General features: G+C 37.8%; 1 protein-coding gene across 5 annotated transcripts in view; it reads right to left on the reverse strand.

Annotated features, from left to right (window-relative positions):
- Positions 1-22188, reverse strand: part of CACNA2D3 (calcium voltage-gated channel auxiliary subunit alpha2delta 3) — a 472558-nt gene that overhangs the window by 308788 nt on the left and 141582 nt on the right. For all 5 annotated transcript variants that reach the window (XR_012765257.1, XM_075432892.1, XM_075432891.1 and 2 more), the window contains one exon: positions 20559-20618. Coding sequence is in view for 4 of the 5 variants with exons in the window: in XM_075432892.1 (XP_075289007.1) it covers positions 20559-20618 (60 nt within the window). In the remaining variant the exon portion in view is untranslated. The remainder of the gene's footprint in view (positions 1-20558; positions 20619-22188) is intronic.

Consider the following 22188-nt stretch of genomic DNA (forward strand, 5'->3'; position numbering starts at 1 on the left):
CTAGTTGCTACAAGGTGGCATTGGCAAGGTTGGTTATTGCTAGACTAGAGGTTTCCTGACACGAGCAACTCGCCCACGGTTCAAGGTGGGGTGACATTACTCGGAGAAGGCCCTCCTTCACCACAAAGAGGACAACTATACCGGATACTCAGATTCCTTTTTGCTTTTCGTGACAATAGCAGACAGAAGAGGTTCTCAAACCGTAGTACACAAACCATTTTGGAGCAGTAAGGGGTTGCTGCAAGCAGAGCAGCACCACTCAACTCTTCACTGGATGAGGCCAGGCTTCGGCCGTCCCTGCCGCACTGTCCCCGGGCACAGCTGGAGCCATTCTGCCCCTCCTGAGCGCAGCAGCACCATCCCAGCTCCACGCGCACTGCACGCCTGGGAGAGGCGAGGAAGGACACAGCGAGAAGCAGGGCTCAGCTGGGGGACGAATGCTTCTCGGGAGCGCAAGGGGTGAGCTGCTCTCCTCGGAGCTGGATGGATTCCGATGGGTATGGGGTGAAGGTCCTGGTGTGGGAAAAGAGCGGCTGTGTGTGTGCTGCCCAGGAGCCGCTGCTCCTTCTGCAGATGGTGGCTCTTGAGCAAAAAACTGGCATCTGCAAACCCTTGACGTGCAGACCTCCAGCCGAGGGCACAGAATTACTCCTGATAAAGGGAACTGCTAGCCATTGCCTCTTGGGGAGAAGTAAACTAAATGCTTCCTCACATTTCTGTGAGCTTTGCAAGAGTTTTATTTTCTGCGGGACACGACACGAAGACATGCTTCAGAGAAGCTGGTACTCTCTCTTCACCACCACCACTTAAATATCCATAGAAAAGGGAATTAATGGAGAGCTTATTGGGAAGGGATTATAAAGGGAAGATCTGATAGTGGGGAAGAACAGATATACAGAATGACCTTTAATAAATAACTGCTATGGTCCCAAGTGAATTAATAAAATTGCAGCCTAATTTAACCACATCCCCTTAATTTGCCCTTCAACAACTGCACAGTCAAGATAATGTACACAAACAGAGGTCAGCATTTCCTGATGACCACTAAAAGCTTCCTCACTGCAGTATTACAGACACACTGGAGTTAGGAGACTTCAGCACTGAGTCACAGACTATATCCTTCTCTACATGTGCAAGACATTAAGTGTTCATCACAAAAACTTAAATAAATTAAATCATTCCACTGCAAATGACATCAAGGGAACTTTCAAGTTGCGCAGTTATTATTCAGAGATATGGAAGCAATAAAGTTAAGGTTCCACATGCATCCTCAGCTCTGTGCTTTGGTGTACACGTAGTGTGGTTGTTAATTCCATAAACCACTAATAGTATTTTTTTTTCCTAAACAGAATAATACTTGTTATCTGCATACAGTCTATAAACTCTCTAGAAACACAGCTCTACTTTTATTTCAATAATCCAGTCTCCTCTTTATTGACACATTTTTATGCACTAAGATCTTTTTCCTGTATTTACACATTCTGACGTTCCAATCACATTTCTCTACACAGAGCCCCACCGACACTCCTCACCTCTAAAAATCTAAGCAGGGTACAAAGAGCTTTCTCAATAGATGTATCCCTCTGTATTTTTTTATTGATTCACAGCATTCCGCATACCCTGGAAAGTAGTCAGATAAATCTAACTCTCACTTAATTGAATGTGCAGGAGGTCTTTAAATGCCTATAATTTTTTGTCATTACTCAGTCTTGTTATTCACAGGCTGTTGCAGGTTACTTACAAAATATATACTGTGTATTTTTCAAGCAAGTGATTTCCAGTGACTGGCTGGCATACAAGTCATCTACAGTAAGTAAAAGCTCTCTCACATATACATTTAAAGCTGCAATAAAAATATTTGATGCTTTATGGAAAACAGTGTTAATATCACATAATTAAAGGCTATCTCAAATTCACACAAAAGAGAACAGATTCAGTCTTACCAACAAAAAAGGATATATTTATCTATATCACTGATGTTTTCAACATCTGATAGCTTATTTGTCCAATGTTACTGACATCACAACGCACTTTTGGTTTTCCTTTGCTTGCAAGACAGGCAAGTTTGTGAGATATCTTCTTGCTGCATTTTGAGTGATCATCTTTAAAGAAATTCCAGAATATTGAAACATTTTTCTGAAAACAAGCGACCACTATATTCCACATAGTTTGCAAGATGCAGATAGGAGTGATTCTTATACAAACATTCAGAACTCCACTGTATTTTCTTTAGAAGATGTACATTAATTTGGAAGAAAAGCTTAGTATTTCAACTGTGTATCCATCTGGGGTGCAAGCCTTCCAAACAAAGAAATTCAAATGTACTATATTGAGGCCCAGGTCTGCATCATGCCTTGTGCAGATGAAATATCACAATTCTGTTATGTTGAAGGTCATAAGGATTACTTTATGTTCTTAACTTTTCCTGTATTGTCTCAATTAACTTCAGCATTTTTACAGTTATTCTTCATCAACCACCTGGCTAAGAACATCCAGAAAGATGCAAATTGAGGAATAGGCATGTACAGACAGACAATTCGCATGGAAATGCCAGGACAACCGTAGTGCAGAAGATGCCAATGGTAAAATCTGAATATACAAGAAGTCCAAGAGCTTCTTATTGTATCTGGTACAGAAAAAATGCAAAGGTGAAGTTCTCTGTAGAATTTTTTAAAAAATGGATTTAGAGCATCTTGCACCATAAGTGGTCGTGAATTCCATCAGAAACACAGATAAATAGACATGCCAGAAGTTTGTGATTTCCACCCAAAGAGAAAAATGAGACAGACAATTTTTTTGTCACGAGCCCCTTGCATAACTGTGTTGTGCTAAGGATAAGGATAGCTTGGAAATATTTATAAACAAATGTAACATTACTGAGGAGGGAAGGAACACTATAAACAAAGGGTCATACTGTCACTAATTTAAAAAAATGCAAAATAGCTGAAATACCAAAGGAACATCTTCAAAGGGGCTTTGGAGGTGGGAGGGCATAGTTGGGTTTTTTAAACAATCATAAATACTCTCAGCCTTGTACTGGGACGAGACAAGAGTGGCATCTAGTGGCCCACGCTGCTGTGGTGCTTCTTCCCATGGAACAGCTGGGATATGTTCCAGATCTGCTCTCGTACAGTATTCATTACAATTGCCTGGGCTGTAATTGAGTATCTGGAGAGCATCTTGCTAGCAAAACGGGGGCGGGGGAGGGTAACATGTAGAGGAATAAGTAAAGAGATATTACTCTCTGTTTATCTGTGCCTTGTTAGCAACTTAGCTTGGAACTAATAGTGATCTGTTCTTTATGCATGCACATGTTCGGTTACCACTAACTTGCAACTATAACAAATATTAACAGAGTATTTTCATATATCATATTCATGTTTGGTGACATTTCCGAAATTTACTTAATACTCTTTTATGAGTTGCATATTTTTATTGTGAAAATACTGAAAAGAAGTTCCCCAGTTGGGAATTTTGGAAATTCCTTATGAGAGGAGACTGTATTTGGAGGAACAGATTTCCTGAGAGTCATCGAGGTCCCCTGGGGCAAGATGACTTTGTTTGCTGAGGAAAGGGTACAGTATTATGGTATTAGGGAGACTTGATGAGTTCTTGATCCAGGTTCCATTTTAATTACATATTATTAATCATTTTGCTGTTGGAAAAATCTAACATTGTCTATGTGTAACTAATAAGGAAGGAACTCATGTTTTTTAAATTAAAGAAATATGGAGAGGTTTCTTTTGCAATGCAGAGCTGAGAATACATAGTACTAGAGCATAAATTTTCTTTCACAGTTCAAAAATTGTTCCTCCAGGACAGCAAATAAACAGGAAATTAAATTGTGCATTATATTTCAAAATTGGTGTGAGATACTACAGGCAGTGCTGATTCTTCAAATGTCACCACTGAAAAGGCCATTTAAGTAACCTAATCTGCTTTGTATTTGCAGTTCTTATCTTTTTGAAACTGTTCTCTGATAGTAAAAATAATTTTTCTAATAATCCCTGTACATACTAACCACACAAGCATAAGTACATATTAATTGACATTACTGTTTGTGACTAGGATGGCAATGAAAGCGAATGTTACAAATGCTGCTGTTACTATCATCAGCTCAGAACAGCATACAAGGAAGATCTGAATTGCAATCAGCGTCATACACAAAGCCATTGAACTAATATTTATATTTAACCTATATTTAACAGAATCGAAGCATTGAATGTTCATACAGATACAAACAATGACATAATTTAAAGTATTTAAAAGTTTATGTAATGTAAAATAAAATATAAAATCTATCTGTGGTGGTAATTCATTGCTTTAGGGATCAACTTACCAAAGTGTCCATATACTTCAGATGTGGTTCTTTTTATTTTCAGTTTTCAGATCTTAAACTGAAATTTAAAGCTAAAATTTCAGTGTTAAAAGTGAAATACAAAATTATTCCAGATTTTTAGAAAGTACTTTCATTCTGCCAAACACTGACATTCACCAAGTCCAAGCAGAATTTTTAAACGTTTTTCCCCTAAACTTTTGGTTAAGAAAGCTCACACTGGCTTAATGTGGCTGATAACATGAAAGCTCGAATTTAAATCCCTGGAAAAAAAAGGATCTTCAAAGGGAGGAGAGTGTAACCCTTATCCATTTTCTATTGTTTCAATATCATATCTGCTGACTTACAATATAACAAATGAGATTTGTTGGCACAACTTGCCAGAATTGCAAGCTTTAAGTACAATCCTATTCTCAGTAAAGAAAGTTTAAAATAGAGGCAAAGGCAAAGCCCTGGTCAGTACATTATCAGACTCCATTGTGTAGTTCTCTCTACTACTTCTAACATACATCACCAATTTTACATCATTATAATCTTCTAGATACTAAGTTTCCTGTATCTTTCCTTTGAGTATTTAGGAGACAACAGCTGTATGGCTTTCTGAAACACTCAGAACCCCCCAAATTTAAATTAGCTTTTTAAAATTTAGTTATTTTTTCCCCACGAGGGCCAGCTATGCACGCTAGATCACTCATCAGATCTTCCCTGTAACCTTTTGGTTAGGACAGGTCGCATGTCCAAGAGTTAAAGTACAGCCAAGTGGCAACTGGATTGCACTATTTATTTGTGTGAGTAAAGAGCAGGCAGCAGTCTGAGTCACGGAACAGGATTCAGATGTGCTAACTGCTGTTACAAACGCACATGCGACCACATGCGTGCCTGCAAAGTAATCCCTGCTGGAGAGTCCTCCATCTAAACACAAGGAAAGAGATTTATACAGACAGGCAGGGGACATCAGTAAATAATTTGGTAATATCGATCGTGAAGATAAGCAACACTTTCAGGTCACCGACCACCTTATTCGCCACCAATGACTTGAGGTGGTGGGGATGGAAAGGAGAAGCAGAGAATCATTTGTTGAAAAAGGGCGATCAAAAAGAAAGAGAAAATGTAATCAAAGTGAAACATTTGAAATGTAAAAACAGCCAACTCCCATCTGTAATCACCCGTGAAATCCAGAAACAATGATTGCACGGATCTCCAGCAGCGCTGTCGTTTGCCAGCTTCAATAAGCTGAAGGAACTGACCATCTGCAGAGACACACACATGATACCTGCCCTGAATGTGTGAATGACCGCTTTTGTTGAATGTGTAGAGACATGTTTTTAGTTAATGCAAGGCAGTTCAACTGGTAAAACATTACTACATCAATTGTATATCAATATACATTCTGGTATCGCGGCAGTTGCAGTTCAGCGTGTAGAGTAACAATAATGGAAAACAGAACTTGCCATTATGTATCATTAAAGCATAATCAATTACAGGAATCTGTTAGTGCTTTCCTTGAGACAATCAATCACGAGGAAATACAATCTACTTAAACATGCAGATAACAAACGGAAATGATTTTTAAAACAAGGTGATTGGGTTGAAAATATTTTTAAAGACAAACTTTAACAGATTTCCTGACCTCATTTTATTAATGCAGAAGTCAAAATAGATAAGAACGCTGGCTTTGTATTCCAAGAATGGAATACGAAAGTTCCTATTAAATCTGGGCCTGGAGCGTGCAGTTTCCAGCCAACATCCAAGTTTGCATTTGGTGTATTAATCATTATATGTTTGTGCGTATATACAATGATGTCACTGTTCATGGCACTATAAAGTCTAATTCAAAAAACACCGGTTTTAATACTGTCCTGGAGCTCACAAGCAGGCTGAGGTGCAACGCTCATCAAATTCCCAAGTTAATGCCAGGCCTTATCTGGAAACACGAGCACAGAGGTGCCTGTCCACAGGGACAAGCACGCCCCCGCACTCGAGGAGCCAGGCAACCATGGCAAAAGCTAATGAAACCATCGGATGTATCCTCCACTGCGCACCGGAGGATTTGTCACTGCAGAAATGCTTTATCAGTCACAAGCAGAGCTGAACTGCAGTCTGAGGGGAAAGAGCAAAACAACAAACTAAACAGTTTTGTATCCTGTAAACTCTTCTCCTTGTGTCTCTGTCCAGATTTACCCTGATGCACCAGGATCACTCCTGGTTTACACAAGTAGTGCGGGTGCGAGTCACGTGTGTAAGACAAAACTGGATCAGCTGGCACACTTTGCACTGGACAACAATCCTGCTTTCCAGCTGTGTCTTGTGACATATGGGGGGGGGGGGGGGGTGTCGCTGACCAAGGGATTGGAAAAAAGCCACCGAGACTGAATAGCTTTCACTCCAGCTAGTCTCCAGTGGTACTTAAAAGTATTACCTTTTAATTAAAATGAAAGAAAGCAATGTGTAAAACCTGCATTACCAGGATTGCAAGGGGTCCTTGTTTCAAACTGCTCTGTCTCTACCTTGTATCGTCCACTGCCCTCTTTAAGCAGAATCTCCTTAATTACCACTTCATTTCTGCACAAGCCTAGCAAGTCCCACCCCAGAGGAGCACTTGTGCTGCCAGTATGTAGAAAGCTCGAGGACTGGGATGTTCTTTGGATGAAATATACAGCAAGGCATTTATCAAGACACCACAAGGAACTAAAAAAAAAAAAAAAAAAATATTTATCTGTGGGGATAATTGTGGATGCTAATTGGGCTGCTATTTTAGGGAATTCAGTGCAGAACTTGGACCTAAAATGACAAACAGTTTGGGATTCAAGTATTTTTATAGCACATACTACACATTCTTATTTTCTGAATTTCAATTAATCTTTAAGAGATTTCCCATTCTATAACCTGTAATAGATCCCAATAAATACAGATCCCATAAAATCTGCAGAAAATTGCAATTCTGAGAGATTGAATGCAGTGGGGAAGGGGAGCAGGTATATGAAAAATTACTCAGTTTCTAACACTACCATCTTATATTTCACCTCCTTACTACGCTTTTTCATATCATTGACATTTTACAGGTAGTTAAAGCTTGGAAATTTGGGTCTTTCTAGGAGAACAATCATCACTTGACCTCTGGAGAGCTACTTCAATAGCCGTTTACTTGTATGGGAATTTCAGTAAAAATGGGGACAATTTTCAAATGACAACATAGGATTTACCCCTTCACTTACAGGTGTGCTCTTAACTTTTAACATCCCTACCTCCATCATTAATCAGTGACACTAATGCAGTGATACTCTGAGGACTATTAATTTGCAGAGAACGGCCAGATCCCCAGCTACAAGACGAATGGATGAAAAGACCAGATGCCTGTGTCAGGGAAAGATTTAGAGGGATCTGAAGTGGTACATGGTATTGTGAAAAAATAGGAGACAGCTTGCTGTGAAAGATGCTTGTGTAAGATACGATCAACCAACAGCCAGACACTGTGCCAAATGCAAACAAAAACGCCCAGGGCAGCAGACTGCCTACATTGCCAATGGCAAGAGAGTGAAGATGAGTTAGAGTAGAGCAGATCTCCAACCTGCCTTCACAGTCCTCTGCTGCTGCTGCCACTGGGGCAGAATGTGAAGCAGGAGGGGGGGACAGAGTTGGGCACTCTGGTGAGAAGGGAACTGTGACAGGAAGGAGAGGAGACAACATGGAAGGAGCGCAGTTCGAAACTGAGCTAGGGTGGCAAGGTCTACCAGCAGGCTTGGGAGAAAATCCTGGAAAGCCCTTGGAGCCTCTCCAAGAACTCCCACAACCTCAGGTGCCAGCACTATACCCAAAACCTCCACTGTCCCTTCCCACATAACACACATCCTCCAGCTTGACCCTTCTTTGCTGCAAAATTTAGTTTTTCATATGATGCTGAAAGCTTTCGAGCTGACTTTGTCAGCAGGAGCTTCTCACAGGCACAGAATATCCATTGAGCCTTTCACTAATATCTTTGTTAGGCGCATTTTGGATCCACAGTAATTTTTCTCTAAACACATGCCCCTCATCTGAAAAAGCTAACTGGATGCAGAACAAGTTCTTTTTTTACATCTAAACTGAATAGTCCAAAAGCTTTAGCTATGTAGCTGTTAGTTTAAATCTAAAATATAAAACACATAAAGTGTAACATTAAATTACTGTTACTGTAATGTTGCTGTTTTTTAAGTGAACCACAAACAAAATACTTATTTAAACTTGGCCTCTATGATTTTTCAAGGAACATACCGTCACTTTTTCCAAGCTTTTCCCATAGGCAAGTACATCCTCTATTTTTTATTTCATCTGTTTATCTATTTATCCACTGCACTTTGTTACAATATTCCTGGACCTGATCTTAGACGTGGTCTTTCACCAGGAGGTTGGCTGGTTTGGTTCTTTGGGGGGTTTGTTTTGCTTTTTTTAAGCAGGACATCTCCCACAGCATGACCCACAAAACCAGTGACAAAGATGTGTACATCAGGCAACATACATAAAGTTGAAGTGCAGAACTTGGAATAAAACTATTAAAACATAAATACTAAACTATACATGCATATAACTATGCATAATTATTTCATACTATCAGTCGCGGTCAGAACTGTACTGGTATGTAGATTACAGGTCAGAAGACTGCACTTCTAACTCTGAAGTTTGTACACATCATCATAGAATTGTACTTTGAAATTTTCAATTTTTATATTAAAAAGACCTGAAAGCCATTAACTGTGTCCCTTGGCATTAACTCATCTATTGTGTTTTGTGCTATTACCTATTATTCATGGAAAAACAATTGCTTTATTTTTTTCCAAATAATTTTGAAAAAATCTGAGTTTAAAAGTCACCAGTGAGTATTTCACAAGCAGAAGCTTTCAACTAACCATTAAACAAATACACAAGTGTATTTTTGTGATAAAAACCGCCATAGCTCACTGAATTCAGACAAATCCTGTATATTATGAATCGCCTGACCACATGATTGATGAAATGATGCATGAAAATAGAGGTAGAGGCAAAATAACCTCCTTGAACCCAGAAAATTTTCAGACAATAATCATTACCAGCTTTAATTAACTTCAACACAAAAGCAGGGGCTCCTTCTGTTTCAAGTTAATGAAGCTCAACACACAGACACTACAATTAGAGACAAAGCATAAGTCTAAAGCAAGTTGTATCTTAGGATTGAAATAATGAGCTTGTTGTTTTAATTTTGTAGTCAGCAATTATGTGAGATTCAGAAACAAAGAAACAACACATGCAATTGAAATGTTAAGGTACAGATGTAGCTGCTTTTCACTCAATATCTTTCTTATAAGTCAAAGGCAAGAAAGTAACTTTTTTCCTACAATACGCAGCATGTACAATATTCTGGAAATATTTCCATTATGATCATCTGAGATTTACTCACTTTCGTACTACACAAGTCAGAAATGTGACCTCATCTGAAGCTATGAACTGCTGAGTGACTTCCATCTTGCCTTTCTCATATATATTCATTAAATCTTTATCTAGAATACTGTTATTTCCATTTAAAAAGATTTTTGTGTAGCAAAAAAGCTGCGCTCCCACAAAAATGAATAAACCTAGATTACTTGCACCCTTTTCAATAATTTGCCTACTCCTAAATACCAGGTTGGAAGAATATATGGCCTTTAGCTTAATCTCATCACCAAGCACCTCCAAAAAAAAAAAGCACAAAAAGAGAAAAGATGGTCTGCCATTTATTTCTCCCATTTATAGTTTATTAAACCTAAAGATAATAGGAAAAAGGTGGAAAAAAGCAGAGAATGTCTGGGTTGTAGTATCAGATATCACTGCTTATTACTGGCTATCTGCCTAGTAATCATAAATCCATAGGGTAATATTCTAAAATCTTTTGCTTTTCAGGTAGGTGTGAGCCAAAAAGAAAAAAAAGTTCCATTTTCTACGAAGAGCAGAAAACAGCAAGCACAGCACAATTGGGTACCAAGATGCATAAATATTCCTGATTACAAACCCTTTCACATAAAGCAAACAGGAAGAGTTTGAAGCTAACAGTGTGTACATCATGCAAAAGATATCCCTGTCCCAAAAGATAGATATCACATAGACTATGAATGAACTGCTCCAATAAATTATATTATTCCTCAGAGGGGAAAGCAGAGCAATGTTATAAACAGTGACTTCAGAAAAGTGAGAACAATAGGGCATTGAATTTTGCAAGAGTGAATTAAGGGTCTTTTTTTCCTGGAGGAGAGCTCAGTATCATTGACCAATGCCTTACATTAACTCCAGCACTGCCTGCTCCTCAAAGCACCTTAGCATCTCATCCTTTCAACATATCAGAAACTAACTGTAGATACAAAATACGTACAAGTACATACAGAAATAAATAAATGTTTCAAATAGATTCTTTAAAATAGACTTTCCAGACAGTTCAAAAAGCAAGTGATTCTGACAAAATGTGTATCTCCAACACGCAGCTTTGATGATAGACTGTGCCGTGTATCTTTGGTGTAGAAGCCTTAACAAATCAGAAAACAACAATCTCTGTACCTCACCACCTTCTTGTGCTATCTGATACATGCTGAATGTCCACAGATAAAGGAAAGCTAAGCCAGAGCAGCATTTTTCAAAATGTATCTTGACAGGATCAAAATCCTCAGAACTGTCACTTTCCTTTGGCATCGCTTAAACCAAGGATAGTCCTTTTGTTAACACACTCACTGAGATCTTGACAGGACTAAAGGAGCACACAAGTAAATCTAAACTGCTCAGTGCCAAGGGCAGGGCTGCTGCTAGCCAGGTAGAAGGCACAGGGCTCTGAGTCCGAGCCACTGAGTAGCTGGCCTTTTCTGCAGCAGAAACGTAAAAGCTAATTAGAAAGCGCTTTTAGAAGGTGACAAGCTCTCTTCTTTTTCTGAGGGACAATCACTAATTTCTAGGCCACAAATCTCAACAAGCAAGTCAAACAACTGCCCACCATGAAGTGATATTCAATCCCAAGTTCCTGTTTGCTATCGCCAATACGCCAACATCAAGCATTGGTGACTAACTTCATCTTGCATGGTCATTTCTCTTTGGCTCTTTAGCTGCCTTCTTGGTTAGTGAGAACTGGAAATGGATAGTCCCATAAATATCTGCTAGAGACACGTTTTTAAACACATCACCTCTGCCTGCTCTGAGGCTTATGGCAATCTCAAGCAGCATATGTTTTTCAATAACATTGTGATATTTTTCCTCATCTCCTATGCAGCATTCCTCCCTCACTCCCTGTGCATACTTGTTTTGCCAGACTTCTCTGAAACCCATTTTTAAATGGTGCTTGAACGTTCCCTATTCTTCTCTCCGAAAGTTTCTTTTGTTTTATAACAAAGCTTATGTGAGGCAGCTTCTTACTGCTTATGTAATTGCCTAACCTCACACAGAAGATGATGGAGGAAAGAGATTTTTGCCTTTTTTTTTTTTTTTTTAAAGTAGCTTAAAATGGTTTCTCCATTATAGCCTCACTATAAGTAAAGGCAATGGGTTTAGAGAGAATTGCAAAAAGATTACTGTCAATACTCTTGAAACACAAAGATATTAACACTTGTCAGCTCTCCCTTTACACATTAGTTATTCCTCCTTCTCCAGCCTTCTTTCCTGAACTTCAGAGTCTTCTGACACCTAACCTTCTGCTGCACTATTTCTGCTTTCTTCTGCACCCTCCACAGTCTTCCTTTCACAAACTTCAGTTTCCCCTTGCTTTGTTTAACTTGTTCTGCCCACTCTTCCATCCCTGCCCAGAGCAGTGGACCTGCCATCCAGGAGGCGCTCATCTTCCCAAACAGTCTGCTTTGAAATCAGCAGGGAAAGTCACCAGCTTCTCAACTATAAATTGTGGCATGCATGGATCACATGCTATTTTGCCTGTGTGGAAAGGCAATCATATTGGCAGCGGCTATTCTGGTTTGGACATTTTTTGGAAGGAATGCTAGCTGTTTTGAAAGAGGAAATTGTTTTTTTAAGTCTCAGATGAAGTTCCTTGCAAGCTTACACTCACTCCCAGCTTGTTATGACAAATTTCAATCTAATTTTAAGGCTGCAGCATTAAGTATTATTATTGATTTTCTGCTAAATATTCATTTCATAATGCCTCTTTCCCCCCCCCGCTTGAAAGTGAATATATCTGTTTTCATTTGACTGGCTTCTTCTGTACATCATTATCCCTTTATCTGAACAATACTAGCTTATTCCTTTATCTGTTCTATTGGACTAAGTTAAAGAATTGCCTTGCAAAAACTATAACAGAACGAATTCTGTGTTGCAAACATCGAGTTTTATCACTATTGTAATGAGAAATTATGTTTTACTTATAGCCTTAACCTGTGAATTTATGTGAATATGCAAGAACCTCAGCTTTTATTTCTTTTAAACATGTCTCTAATTCTTGTAAGATGCTTACAAAAAGCATGAAAAAGCAACCTGGAAATACTTAAAGATTTGAGCATGGGAAAGGAAAAACTGTATGTATGTATTATATGTATGTAAATACTTTCTGCTGCATCTTGTTATTGCTGCTAGACCTGACCTGTGATGATTCTTAATTTTGGAAAATATATTTCCTTTTGCAGAATTGTGCCAGAGAGGAAAAACCTTATAATGCAGTTCAAATCCACCCTCAGAATCAAGCAGAACAGAAACTCCGACTAGGGCCTCTGAGATCCAAAATAACTGCCCCATCCATCAGGGCTGAGTGTCTCACAAACTCTTCTGCTGCAGTTGTTTCACATCATACAAATAATTTAATATTCACTAGAGAAGAAGCTTGAACAGGTTTCTTGTATCCTGATATCCCCACCTATTTTATTATGAGTTGTTCCGAAGTGGAGGTTTCTCTTGTTCAGGAAAAGTTTTGGGGTATCTCAACATTTAATCAGAGAACTTGAAATTTCTAAAACGCTCACAGGATGAGAAAGCTATTTCCCTCTCCTTTCTGGTAGCAAGCAAACATAATAAAGGAACAAATAAATATAAAAGGAAAACTCTGAGGAAGACAAGACTATCTGCTCAGTCATACAGTTCTTTGACAATTCTAGGTTTCAGATTTCTGTAATTATTTAGAGCAGATATCACCAGGCAATAAGCACTGTCCACATTTGATGGGCAGAACTGAATTTATAGTGTGTTCTTCAGTACACACTTCACATGCTTCAGATAGTGATTGCTATCACAAGAGAGTTAGGCAGGAATAAATCCAGAACTGTCTGAAAACTACTTCTGGTAGCTCTTTAATGAATGTAACCTGTTGAGGGTACCAAAAGGATGAGTCCTGTAACTGCAGTCAGAAGAACGAATCTCCAAAATTCCATGCCAAACTTTCTCAGAAGCAGAGAACGTGATTTGCAATAGCAAAATCAGACCATAGCTGCCAGTTTCTTTGCTGTTGAGCCCCACGTAGATAGAACGGCTATTGAACTAAACAGGAAGAGAATTACTGTTCTTTTTTGATGGCTCCGTTACATAGGGCAGAAGGGCACCAAAATGCAAAACAATTATTCACAGCAGACAAATTACGGATGTGTTGAAAAATCATCTCCTGCATTTCTGTTTCTGAGACAGTGAGTTAAACTCTGAATTTCTGTGTTTAGCTGTCAAACTCACTCCTTGTGAACAGAATTTATGAAAACATATAAAAATAAATTTTTTCCAGTAATTTACATTTGACTTGGTTGCAGTAAGAGAACTTAGAAATTCTTACAAAGATACACATGTAGAAGGTGGAAAAGCAATGAAAATTATCCACTGATCATAATGGTCTTAAAACACAAAAAATTTCTCAATCATCAAAATAATTCTACAAAACTCCAAAGTGAAAAAACTAAGAAGTTCATCTTCATCATTAGAAGATGAACTAAAATATTGGACATTAAAATAACCCAAAAGGTGCACGGCCCCTCTTTCTCTGTATGCTCTCTTTCTGATACTTCATCCCTGCCATGCATGTAGAGCAAAAGCAATGTGAGAGTCTTCCTCTGCAGGTTACCTTATTTGTGCATCAATTCTAGGGAATTCTTAACCAGTAATATCTGAGTTCATTGATGTCTCGATAGTTCCATAGTCATTTTGGTTTTCCTCTTCTCAACCTCAGCAAATAAACAGGAAAGAGTAGACAAGCTAAAGTGCTCTCCACTGAAAGGGCTTCTCCTTAGAGTTAAAAATCTGGGAATCAATTTGTTGCCGTTCTGGTATTAGAGCAGTTGAGAGATCCTTAATTTAAGATCACAGAAATCAACACGAATACTACTAAGAACTGCAAAGCTGAAGCTTTTTTCTTTTCCTTTCAGAAAAAAAGTATAGAAGTATTTTGTGAAAGAAAAAAAAATTAACAAAGGAAAAACTAGACCCAAATGAAGACTCTAACAGATGTTTTTATCATTTAAATGTGTCTTGTTGTGCCTTGTAGTCCATTAACTCACTAGATGCTCTTGCTTCTATTCCCTTCTTCCTTCCTCTTAGCCCTCAAACTGCAGTGTAATTCTTAAGTGTTTGGGGCTTTGTTGTTGATTTTGGTTTTTGAATGACATTCTGAATTCTATGCTTGCTGTCTTTCCTTGATCTCCCTTATCTTTTGATCACTACTGAAAACTTCGAACTGTTCAGAAAACTCGGTAACAAGATGACTTCCGCAGGTCCTGGTAGCATTTCTGCATCATAGCTGTGTCCAAATTATGCCTTCAGTTGGGTGCAATAGCCATACAGAAGAACCTGTTACAGTATCACAAGAAGAGGAACACAAAGATGAATCCCTTGAGAGCAGGACCTGTGTGAAGCACCTCAGGAAGCAGCTCCAGAGGCATATTTTACAGTCGAATAAACTATAATGTTTCCAGGGTTTCTAGCTACTTCTGCAAGAGTTGCACAGGGACATGAAAAGTTAACAGTTTAGTTTGTTCAGGATTTCTCCCTCATGCCTTCTCACAAGCTACGGGTACACTGTCTGTATCCCACTCGAACACAGCTGAAAGCACTTTAGTCTGCAAAATATTTCAAAAAAAAGTCTAAAAAGCAATTTAGGGTGTCAGATCTCATATTAGGTTTCCAGGCTTGGAGTTTAGAAAGATTGATTTCTGACTTAGAAAGTAAGCAGCTTGGACAAATAATCCATGAAGGACATCAAACCTCGGATGCTCCACTGCTATTTTAAATGCACTTTTCAAAAAGTCATTTTCATCATTGGTTCCGAGTGCTTGAAGTCCAACAGACCTCCCTTTCCATTGTGAATGTTCAGGACCCCTCAGGAGCTGACTTTGGTCTTGTGGACATTATTCTAACAGCGAGAAAATTATTAATACCAATTGACTGTAAATCTAGTTCTTAGGTGCCTCATTCAAAATCAGTGAGATAATAAATATGCAAACAGACTTTTCTGAAATACTAACATGAAAGTAATGCATGTGTTATAATAGGAGCTTAATCAGATTATGCAGAATAGCTATTCTCAATTATCTTCTATCCTTGTATTTTCCCAGTAACCGATATCAATGTAATTACCACCTATTTGATTAATTTTTTATTAAATACATAAGCATTTAACAATCCATCATTAAAAATTTTTGCGTGGTATCACTATACTACATAAACACTGAGGTCAGAATTTTAAAAAATAGTAGCGGCAATTCAAGTTATGCTTTTATGTCTATATTTAAGCTCTGTATCTATCCGTTGCATTTCAGAACTGCTGAAGATCAGGTGGTTCCCCTTTAAACACAACAATAAACTACCTAGGAATATTAACAGTTGAATGATTAGACTCAGAAGCTGTAGAGTTTATGAACTGGATTCATTCTGTTTCCCAGACCTCTTTTGCTATTTGTGCTTTCAGCTTAAACCTTTGAAGTCTCACCTTTTGTAGACTTTCAAAAACTGTTGAATATGTATTAAAAAATCACCTGTGTAAACCACTCGAATATCCTTATTCGATTTCACAAGATATTTTCTATAGCCAACATATATACTCAAAGAGTAAGGGTGAGATTTTCATGGACACGAAATGCAATTAGGAGTTAACAGTCAGCAAAATCTGGCAGACAGGTACCTAACTTTGGTACAGTTTTGAAAACCTCTGCCTTAAGACTCAGCCATATGTTATACATCTAAAAAAAAAAAAAAAAATAATAATGAAAAGCAGCCTTATACCATTATTCCTTTTTTATCCCACTAAATTAAGAGTAGTCCTAAAAGTAATCCTTTCCTAAAAACTATTTGATTAATCCTCTTCTAATCTTCTGGCATAAAACTGAAACAAGGTCAACCACCTTAAAGTACTGGCACTTGAACCTCTCCTATCTTCTATAGAAAGTGAAACTACATCAACCTGAAAAGAAAACATCTAGTAGTTCCAGTGACATCAACTATGCACTAGCCTTTATTCTATTAAAAAGAAGTAACATTGCTTTTTTATTATCACATCACACACACACAGAGAAGACTCAGCTGGAATATAAAGTGAGTGAACTAATGAACTTAATTAACACACAGAAAATAAAAGAACTACCTACCCTACAAATGTGTATGCGTAATGAAACTGTTCAGCAAATGAACTAGTAGTCATAACGAAATTTTTGTGGCTTCCTCCTGTCATCGGGGTCAGAGATATGAAAACTAGGTAGGAGTCAAGCATTATAAATCTTTACTGATCCTAAAATTTATTTTTTTAAAAAGTTTGTAAGAAACAAAGTGCAAGTTACTTTTACAGCTTCATTAAGAACTCCAGCATCGGTTCCGCTGCTAAGCATCCACCTCCTGAGATTATTGAAAGCCAGAAAAAGTACAACACTGTGATAGATCTTACCCTCACTCTGTTCAGATGGTGACACTACTCTCTGCATTTCTATCCTAAGAGCTCAGACACAATCACATAAATAGTACAATATTGTAGAGGACCTGGGTGCCAACACAAAGCACTTGACTGCAGTTTACGCGTGCTTTACCACCTCGCTAGTAACTGCCTAAGAGCAGCCGCTAGGTATCACACTGGTGCGTTTCCACACAACAAAAACTGTGCATTTTCTAGTGGTTTGGGGAAATGTATTGGGAGGAGAAAGCCTCTAATCCTATGTGGTTCTATCAGCTGCATATGCAATAAATTCTTAGGTACATGATATCTCCAGGGAAGAGTTTCCACTTCAGAGCCTCTTCCAGGACTCTGAACACAAACTCACCACAGCGTTTCTGTGAATTATAACGAGGCAGTTTCTCACTTGGGAAACACACACCCCAGCACAAAGGAAGTAAATGATCAGGAGACCAAATTTCAGTTACAAACGATTATAAATTATTTGAAATTTCTTTTTAATATCTCAATTCCTGACAGAAGATGTTACCCTCCTCTTAATCTTTTCCAAAAATTTTTTTCTGGCAAACAATTAAGTTAACAGAACTAAAAGATGATTGCAGAATCACTTCAAAATCTGTAACATTCAATACTCCTGCTAAGTCCGTGCCTGGCAGTTGGCTCCTATATTGTTTTTTTTCATTGTGTTAAAGCCACAAAAGGAGGAATTATTTCCTTTTAAACAAGGCCAAGCACAGAGACAGCGTCTGGTATAAAGCAAGATGACCAATCTTTTACAACTATAGCAATTTTGCGACAAGTGAACTTGCTGTAGCAATACCAACAGTAATTTCTCTTACATCCCCAAATACATTACTAAGGTGCCATTAAAGATAGTAACTCCACTTAGTAACACTCTAAAGAGTCTTTAATAACACCACATAACTTGAAATCATACCCACCAGGTTAGAAAACCCTGGACTGAGTTAAAGGTTCAAGTATAAGTAACATTTAGAAGGTCATTTCCTCTGACTTGCTAAAATTGCAGGTCTTGCTTCACATCCCTAACAGAAAAAAGAATCTCCCAAATCCCAAACACTGCAGGGTAAATCTTTAAAGTCGTCTCTCACCGATTCTTAGTCTGACCATTACTCAAACATGCAACATATAATGATGATGAATTAAACATCATATCACCCATGTTGATTTATTTCTTTGAATTCACTGGGAATTTTATTTATGTTTATAACTACAATTTTTTTATTGGTGCTGCCAATAGATTCAGTCCAGGGTTAGACAGTTGAGTGCTTAGACCATTACACAACATTACAGTATATGGATTAGAATACCTATAGAATAACTAAAGACGAAACTAATAATGTTACTAAGAAAAATGCCCAGAAGGGATCAGGTCTAGCCTAACCTAATAATATAGTTTCAGTATTGCTGAAGAGAATACCAGCAGTCTAAAAGATGAGCTCTTCTAGTTATTATTTTCTTTAAATTGGTGTCTTTTCACAGTCAATAAAAATATTAATATAATTTTATTTCTCCCTTATATCATTTTTATGTACTCATACAATATTATCTATACTGTCCTCAAGATACAGAAGGTGATGTTGGACCAATAAAAAGCACAAAAGCACTTTCTTTGTGTGCTTTCTGAATTTCCAGAATATGTGAGCACAGAGAGCGCAGACTGTAGCTGTATCACATGCCACTAATTCAAAGCTTTTAATCCTGTCCTCTGCACATCGGCCAAGGCAATACAATGCCAAAAAATTCCTCTTTGATAGCAGAACTATATACACTGTATATTATATAAGTCTTCTGTCCCCCTCTACTGAATGTACGCTATGAAATCATTCTGGCCATTATTTTATATTGAGCAGATGGTATTATGAGATTTTGATAAAGAACAACAATCACCCAGCAAGGGTTGCAAAGGGGTCGCTGAAACCGAGATTAACAATTGATTAGCTTTAATGGACCGTGACAGTAATAAACAACAGAGCTCCACACAAAGATTTGATTGTCCTGTTAATGCTGCTAACACAAATGGCTTTTAACTGGCTTCCTGATAGTGTTAATATCTTCAAAGCCTCAGCAAATGAAGGACTTTGACAAAGTGAGAACCATCCTGCAGTGAAGAAGCACTTAGGTTCTGTAAAGTGTGTTTCTGATTTACTATTATTTCTCCAAGGCTTAAAGTTCAAAAAGTTAAAGTGCAGCACACCTCTGCAAGGCTGGAATGGAACAGGGCTCTAAAGCATTTGAATACACAAGCCAGCATTCAATGAATACAACAATAATATGAATTATCACTTTCAGTGTGCTCATTTTATCCTTACTCCAACATGGGCCAACAGATTTCAGTATCTCAGCCTTCTAAACTCATCTTTTTATCCTTAGCTCTGAAAAGTTCACTCTCATTTTTTTTTCCTTTCTGCACAGAAATCAGTATTTTTCATCTTATTTTCATTAAAATAGAATGGTTTGTGATTACTGAAGTAACCATGGTAAAATCTGAAAATATAACTTACAGATCTGTGTATTTCTTAGATACATGTATGGAAAAGTCTATGGAAGAAGTCTCTGTTTCCTTTAATGCTTAAGCTCAAAATTTAAATGGACATATGGCAAATATTCACAGAAGGTTTTAAAATTAAATCTAGATAGAGACAAAGTAAACAAAACCCCACCTAACATGACATTCAAGAAACCAAGGATATTGGAATTCATTACAGGTAAGGAGGTATTTACTCATTTAAGTATTGAGTAACACTTTCTGCCAAACTTTCCATTTTAGGTTAGATTACTTTGTTTCTAAATTAACCTGTTTTTTAAATGATGTGTCTTCTTTAAGTAGAGGTTTTTCTTTTAAACGCTTTTAACTGTGAGCTGCCACAGTGCTTCTCCCTCGCATGTTATTCCTAAAGGCAACATTTTGAGACAATAATGGTACGACTCTCAGGGCTTCTAGATAAAAAAAAAAAAACAACGGTGTCTGCTCTAGCCACAGATCCAAACGCAAACCTCTTGCACAAATGAAGGTCATACTAATCCCGTTCCTGCGGGTCCCACCCCATCTGCAAATTCTATTCTCTATAGAACAATTCCTTGCCAGTTCACTGCAACAATGAAACATGCTGCTAATTACTGTGTTTAAAAATCTTGACCTAAGCAGACACACAGGGAATCAAATGAAATCTCTCAAAGAGTAAAATCCACCTGCTTGGTCTCCTAACTCATGAACACTCAATGCGTAACCTGTCAAAACACTGAGTCAGTCTTCATTAATTCCTTTTTCTGTAATCAGCATCCTTCTATTACTCACATGCTTCGCTTTCTACTGCAGTTCTACATGCTATTGTATAAACTGTTACAGTATACTCTGATGATGAATATTTAAGAAAAGTTATTAATTACCTGTAAGTCAGCGTCAAACTCATGTTTCAGGTAAGCATCTTCTGCAGCTTCAACAAGACGCTGAAAATAAGAAAAAAATGTATTTTTGAAATATTGGATAACATTTTTAAATCCAAGTGTTCCTTCCAGTATAACAACAGAGATTGTTTGAGAATTGTGTAATTCATTGTCACCACATGATATCTGCTATAATACTTCATAGGATAGAAATAAATGATCCCGATTAAAAAAAAACAAAACCGCACAAGTTTTTTAAACCCTGAGCATCCATGATTGGTGGTACAAAACTCTCAAAACAGCTCAACTAACAAACACCAAAAAAAAAAAAAAAAAAGTCCTTTTTTCCATTAGTGCTCAGTGCCCTGCGCGTCCCATTCCAATAGCGATTTCTGAAAGAACACAACGTACAGTTGCTTCCACACTGGACCTTATTTTGCACGTAGAAGCCCTTTTCAAATATTTCTTACAATAAAAATAGGAGGTATTTGCTAATAATGCACTTGATCGTAAGCGACTGAAATAAAAAGGAATTTCTAAACACCACATCAAACACAAAATATTAGAAAAAGAGAGACTAGGTTTGTGTACTTAGCAGCTTTGAAGGGCTGTACATTGTACCTTAACATGGCGCATAATCACAAGAATATTTTTCTGCAATTACAGAAGTAATATTTACCAAAAGACAGTAATTCAGTAGTCTTTTTTTTCCTGTTAAGATCCAGAACTCCCTGTAGGAGTTACTGTTCCTTGCCACTATCATCTGAAGCAAAAAAAAGGGTTGCACTAAAACACAGGCACTACAAAATAATTAATTCATATAGGGGTTTTCTGCAGACATTCTCTTGTGAGAAGACATTATATCCTTTCTAAGGTTTTATTCATGGTTCTTTATAGTTCTGAGTAATTTAACTATGGAAGTAACTCCTCCTAGTTTTTATTTAATCTACCTGAACATTCATATATGTACAACCTAAAATTAATCAAAGAACGATCTGTCACAGAATACTTAATACATTACTTTTATTTTCTTTGATCTATCAGATGCTGGCACACATGCATATTTTCAAATACTTTGTATTATGAAGTAAGGGAGCTACAGGCTCTCATTAAGGATACACAGAGTGGGCAGCCACGCACACTTTTGCTACCCTTTTCAGAACAGTATGCGCTTTTATAAAGTCTTTGGATATGAATCAAAATGGAATCGGAATTCGTATCGATTGGTATACATTTTGAACTATAATGGCAACCGAACCAAGAAAAATCTTTCTGGATGCCAATCCAGAATAAATGGTTCAAATAAAGACCTGACAGTTTAAAGCAGAGGCACATTGGTTACAGGGAGCATTCGTGTTCATCGAGGTCTGCAAAGCAGCAGGATGCCACAGCCTGTCCTTCCACATCTCTGTCTCATCACATCGCTTACCCACAGGTGAGCACAAGCCTCACTAAACCCTCAGTCCTCTACTGGGCTTCTGCATCTTCCCTGCAGACACCAGTGGGAAGGTTTTTCATACCTCTCCCCTTAGTGCAGCATTATAGATCTCAAAGTTAAAAACTGGAAACACTACTGATGCCAAGGCTTACACAGAAGAGCAAGGGAAAGCAGATGCAGCGCGCCTTCACAGAA

This window comes from Opisthocomus hoazin, chromosome 11 (genome assembly GCF_030867145.1).
Source record: "Opisthocomus hoazin isolate bOpiHoa1 chromosome 11, bOpiHoa1.hap1, whole genome shotgun sequence".
Taxonomy (NCBI): domain Eukaryota; kingdom Metazoa; phylum Chordata; class Aves; order Opisthocomiformes; family Opisthocomidae; genus Opisthocomus; species Opisthocomus hoazin.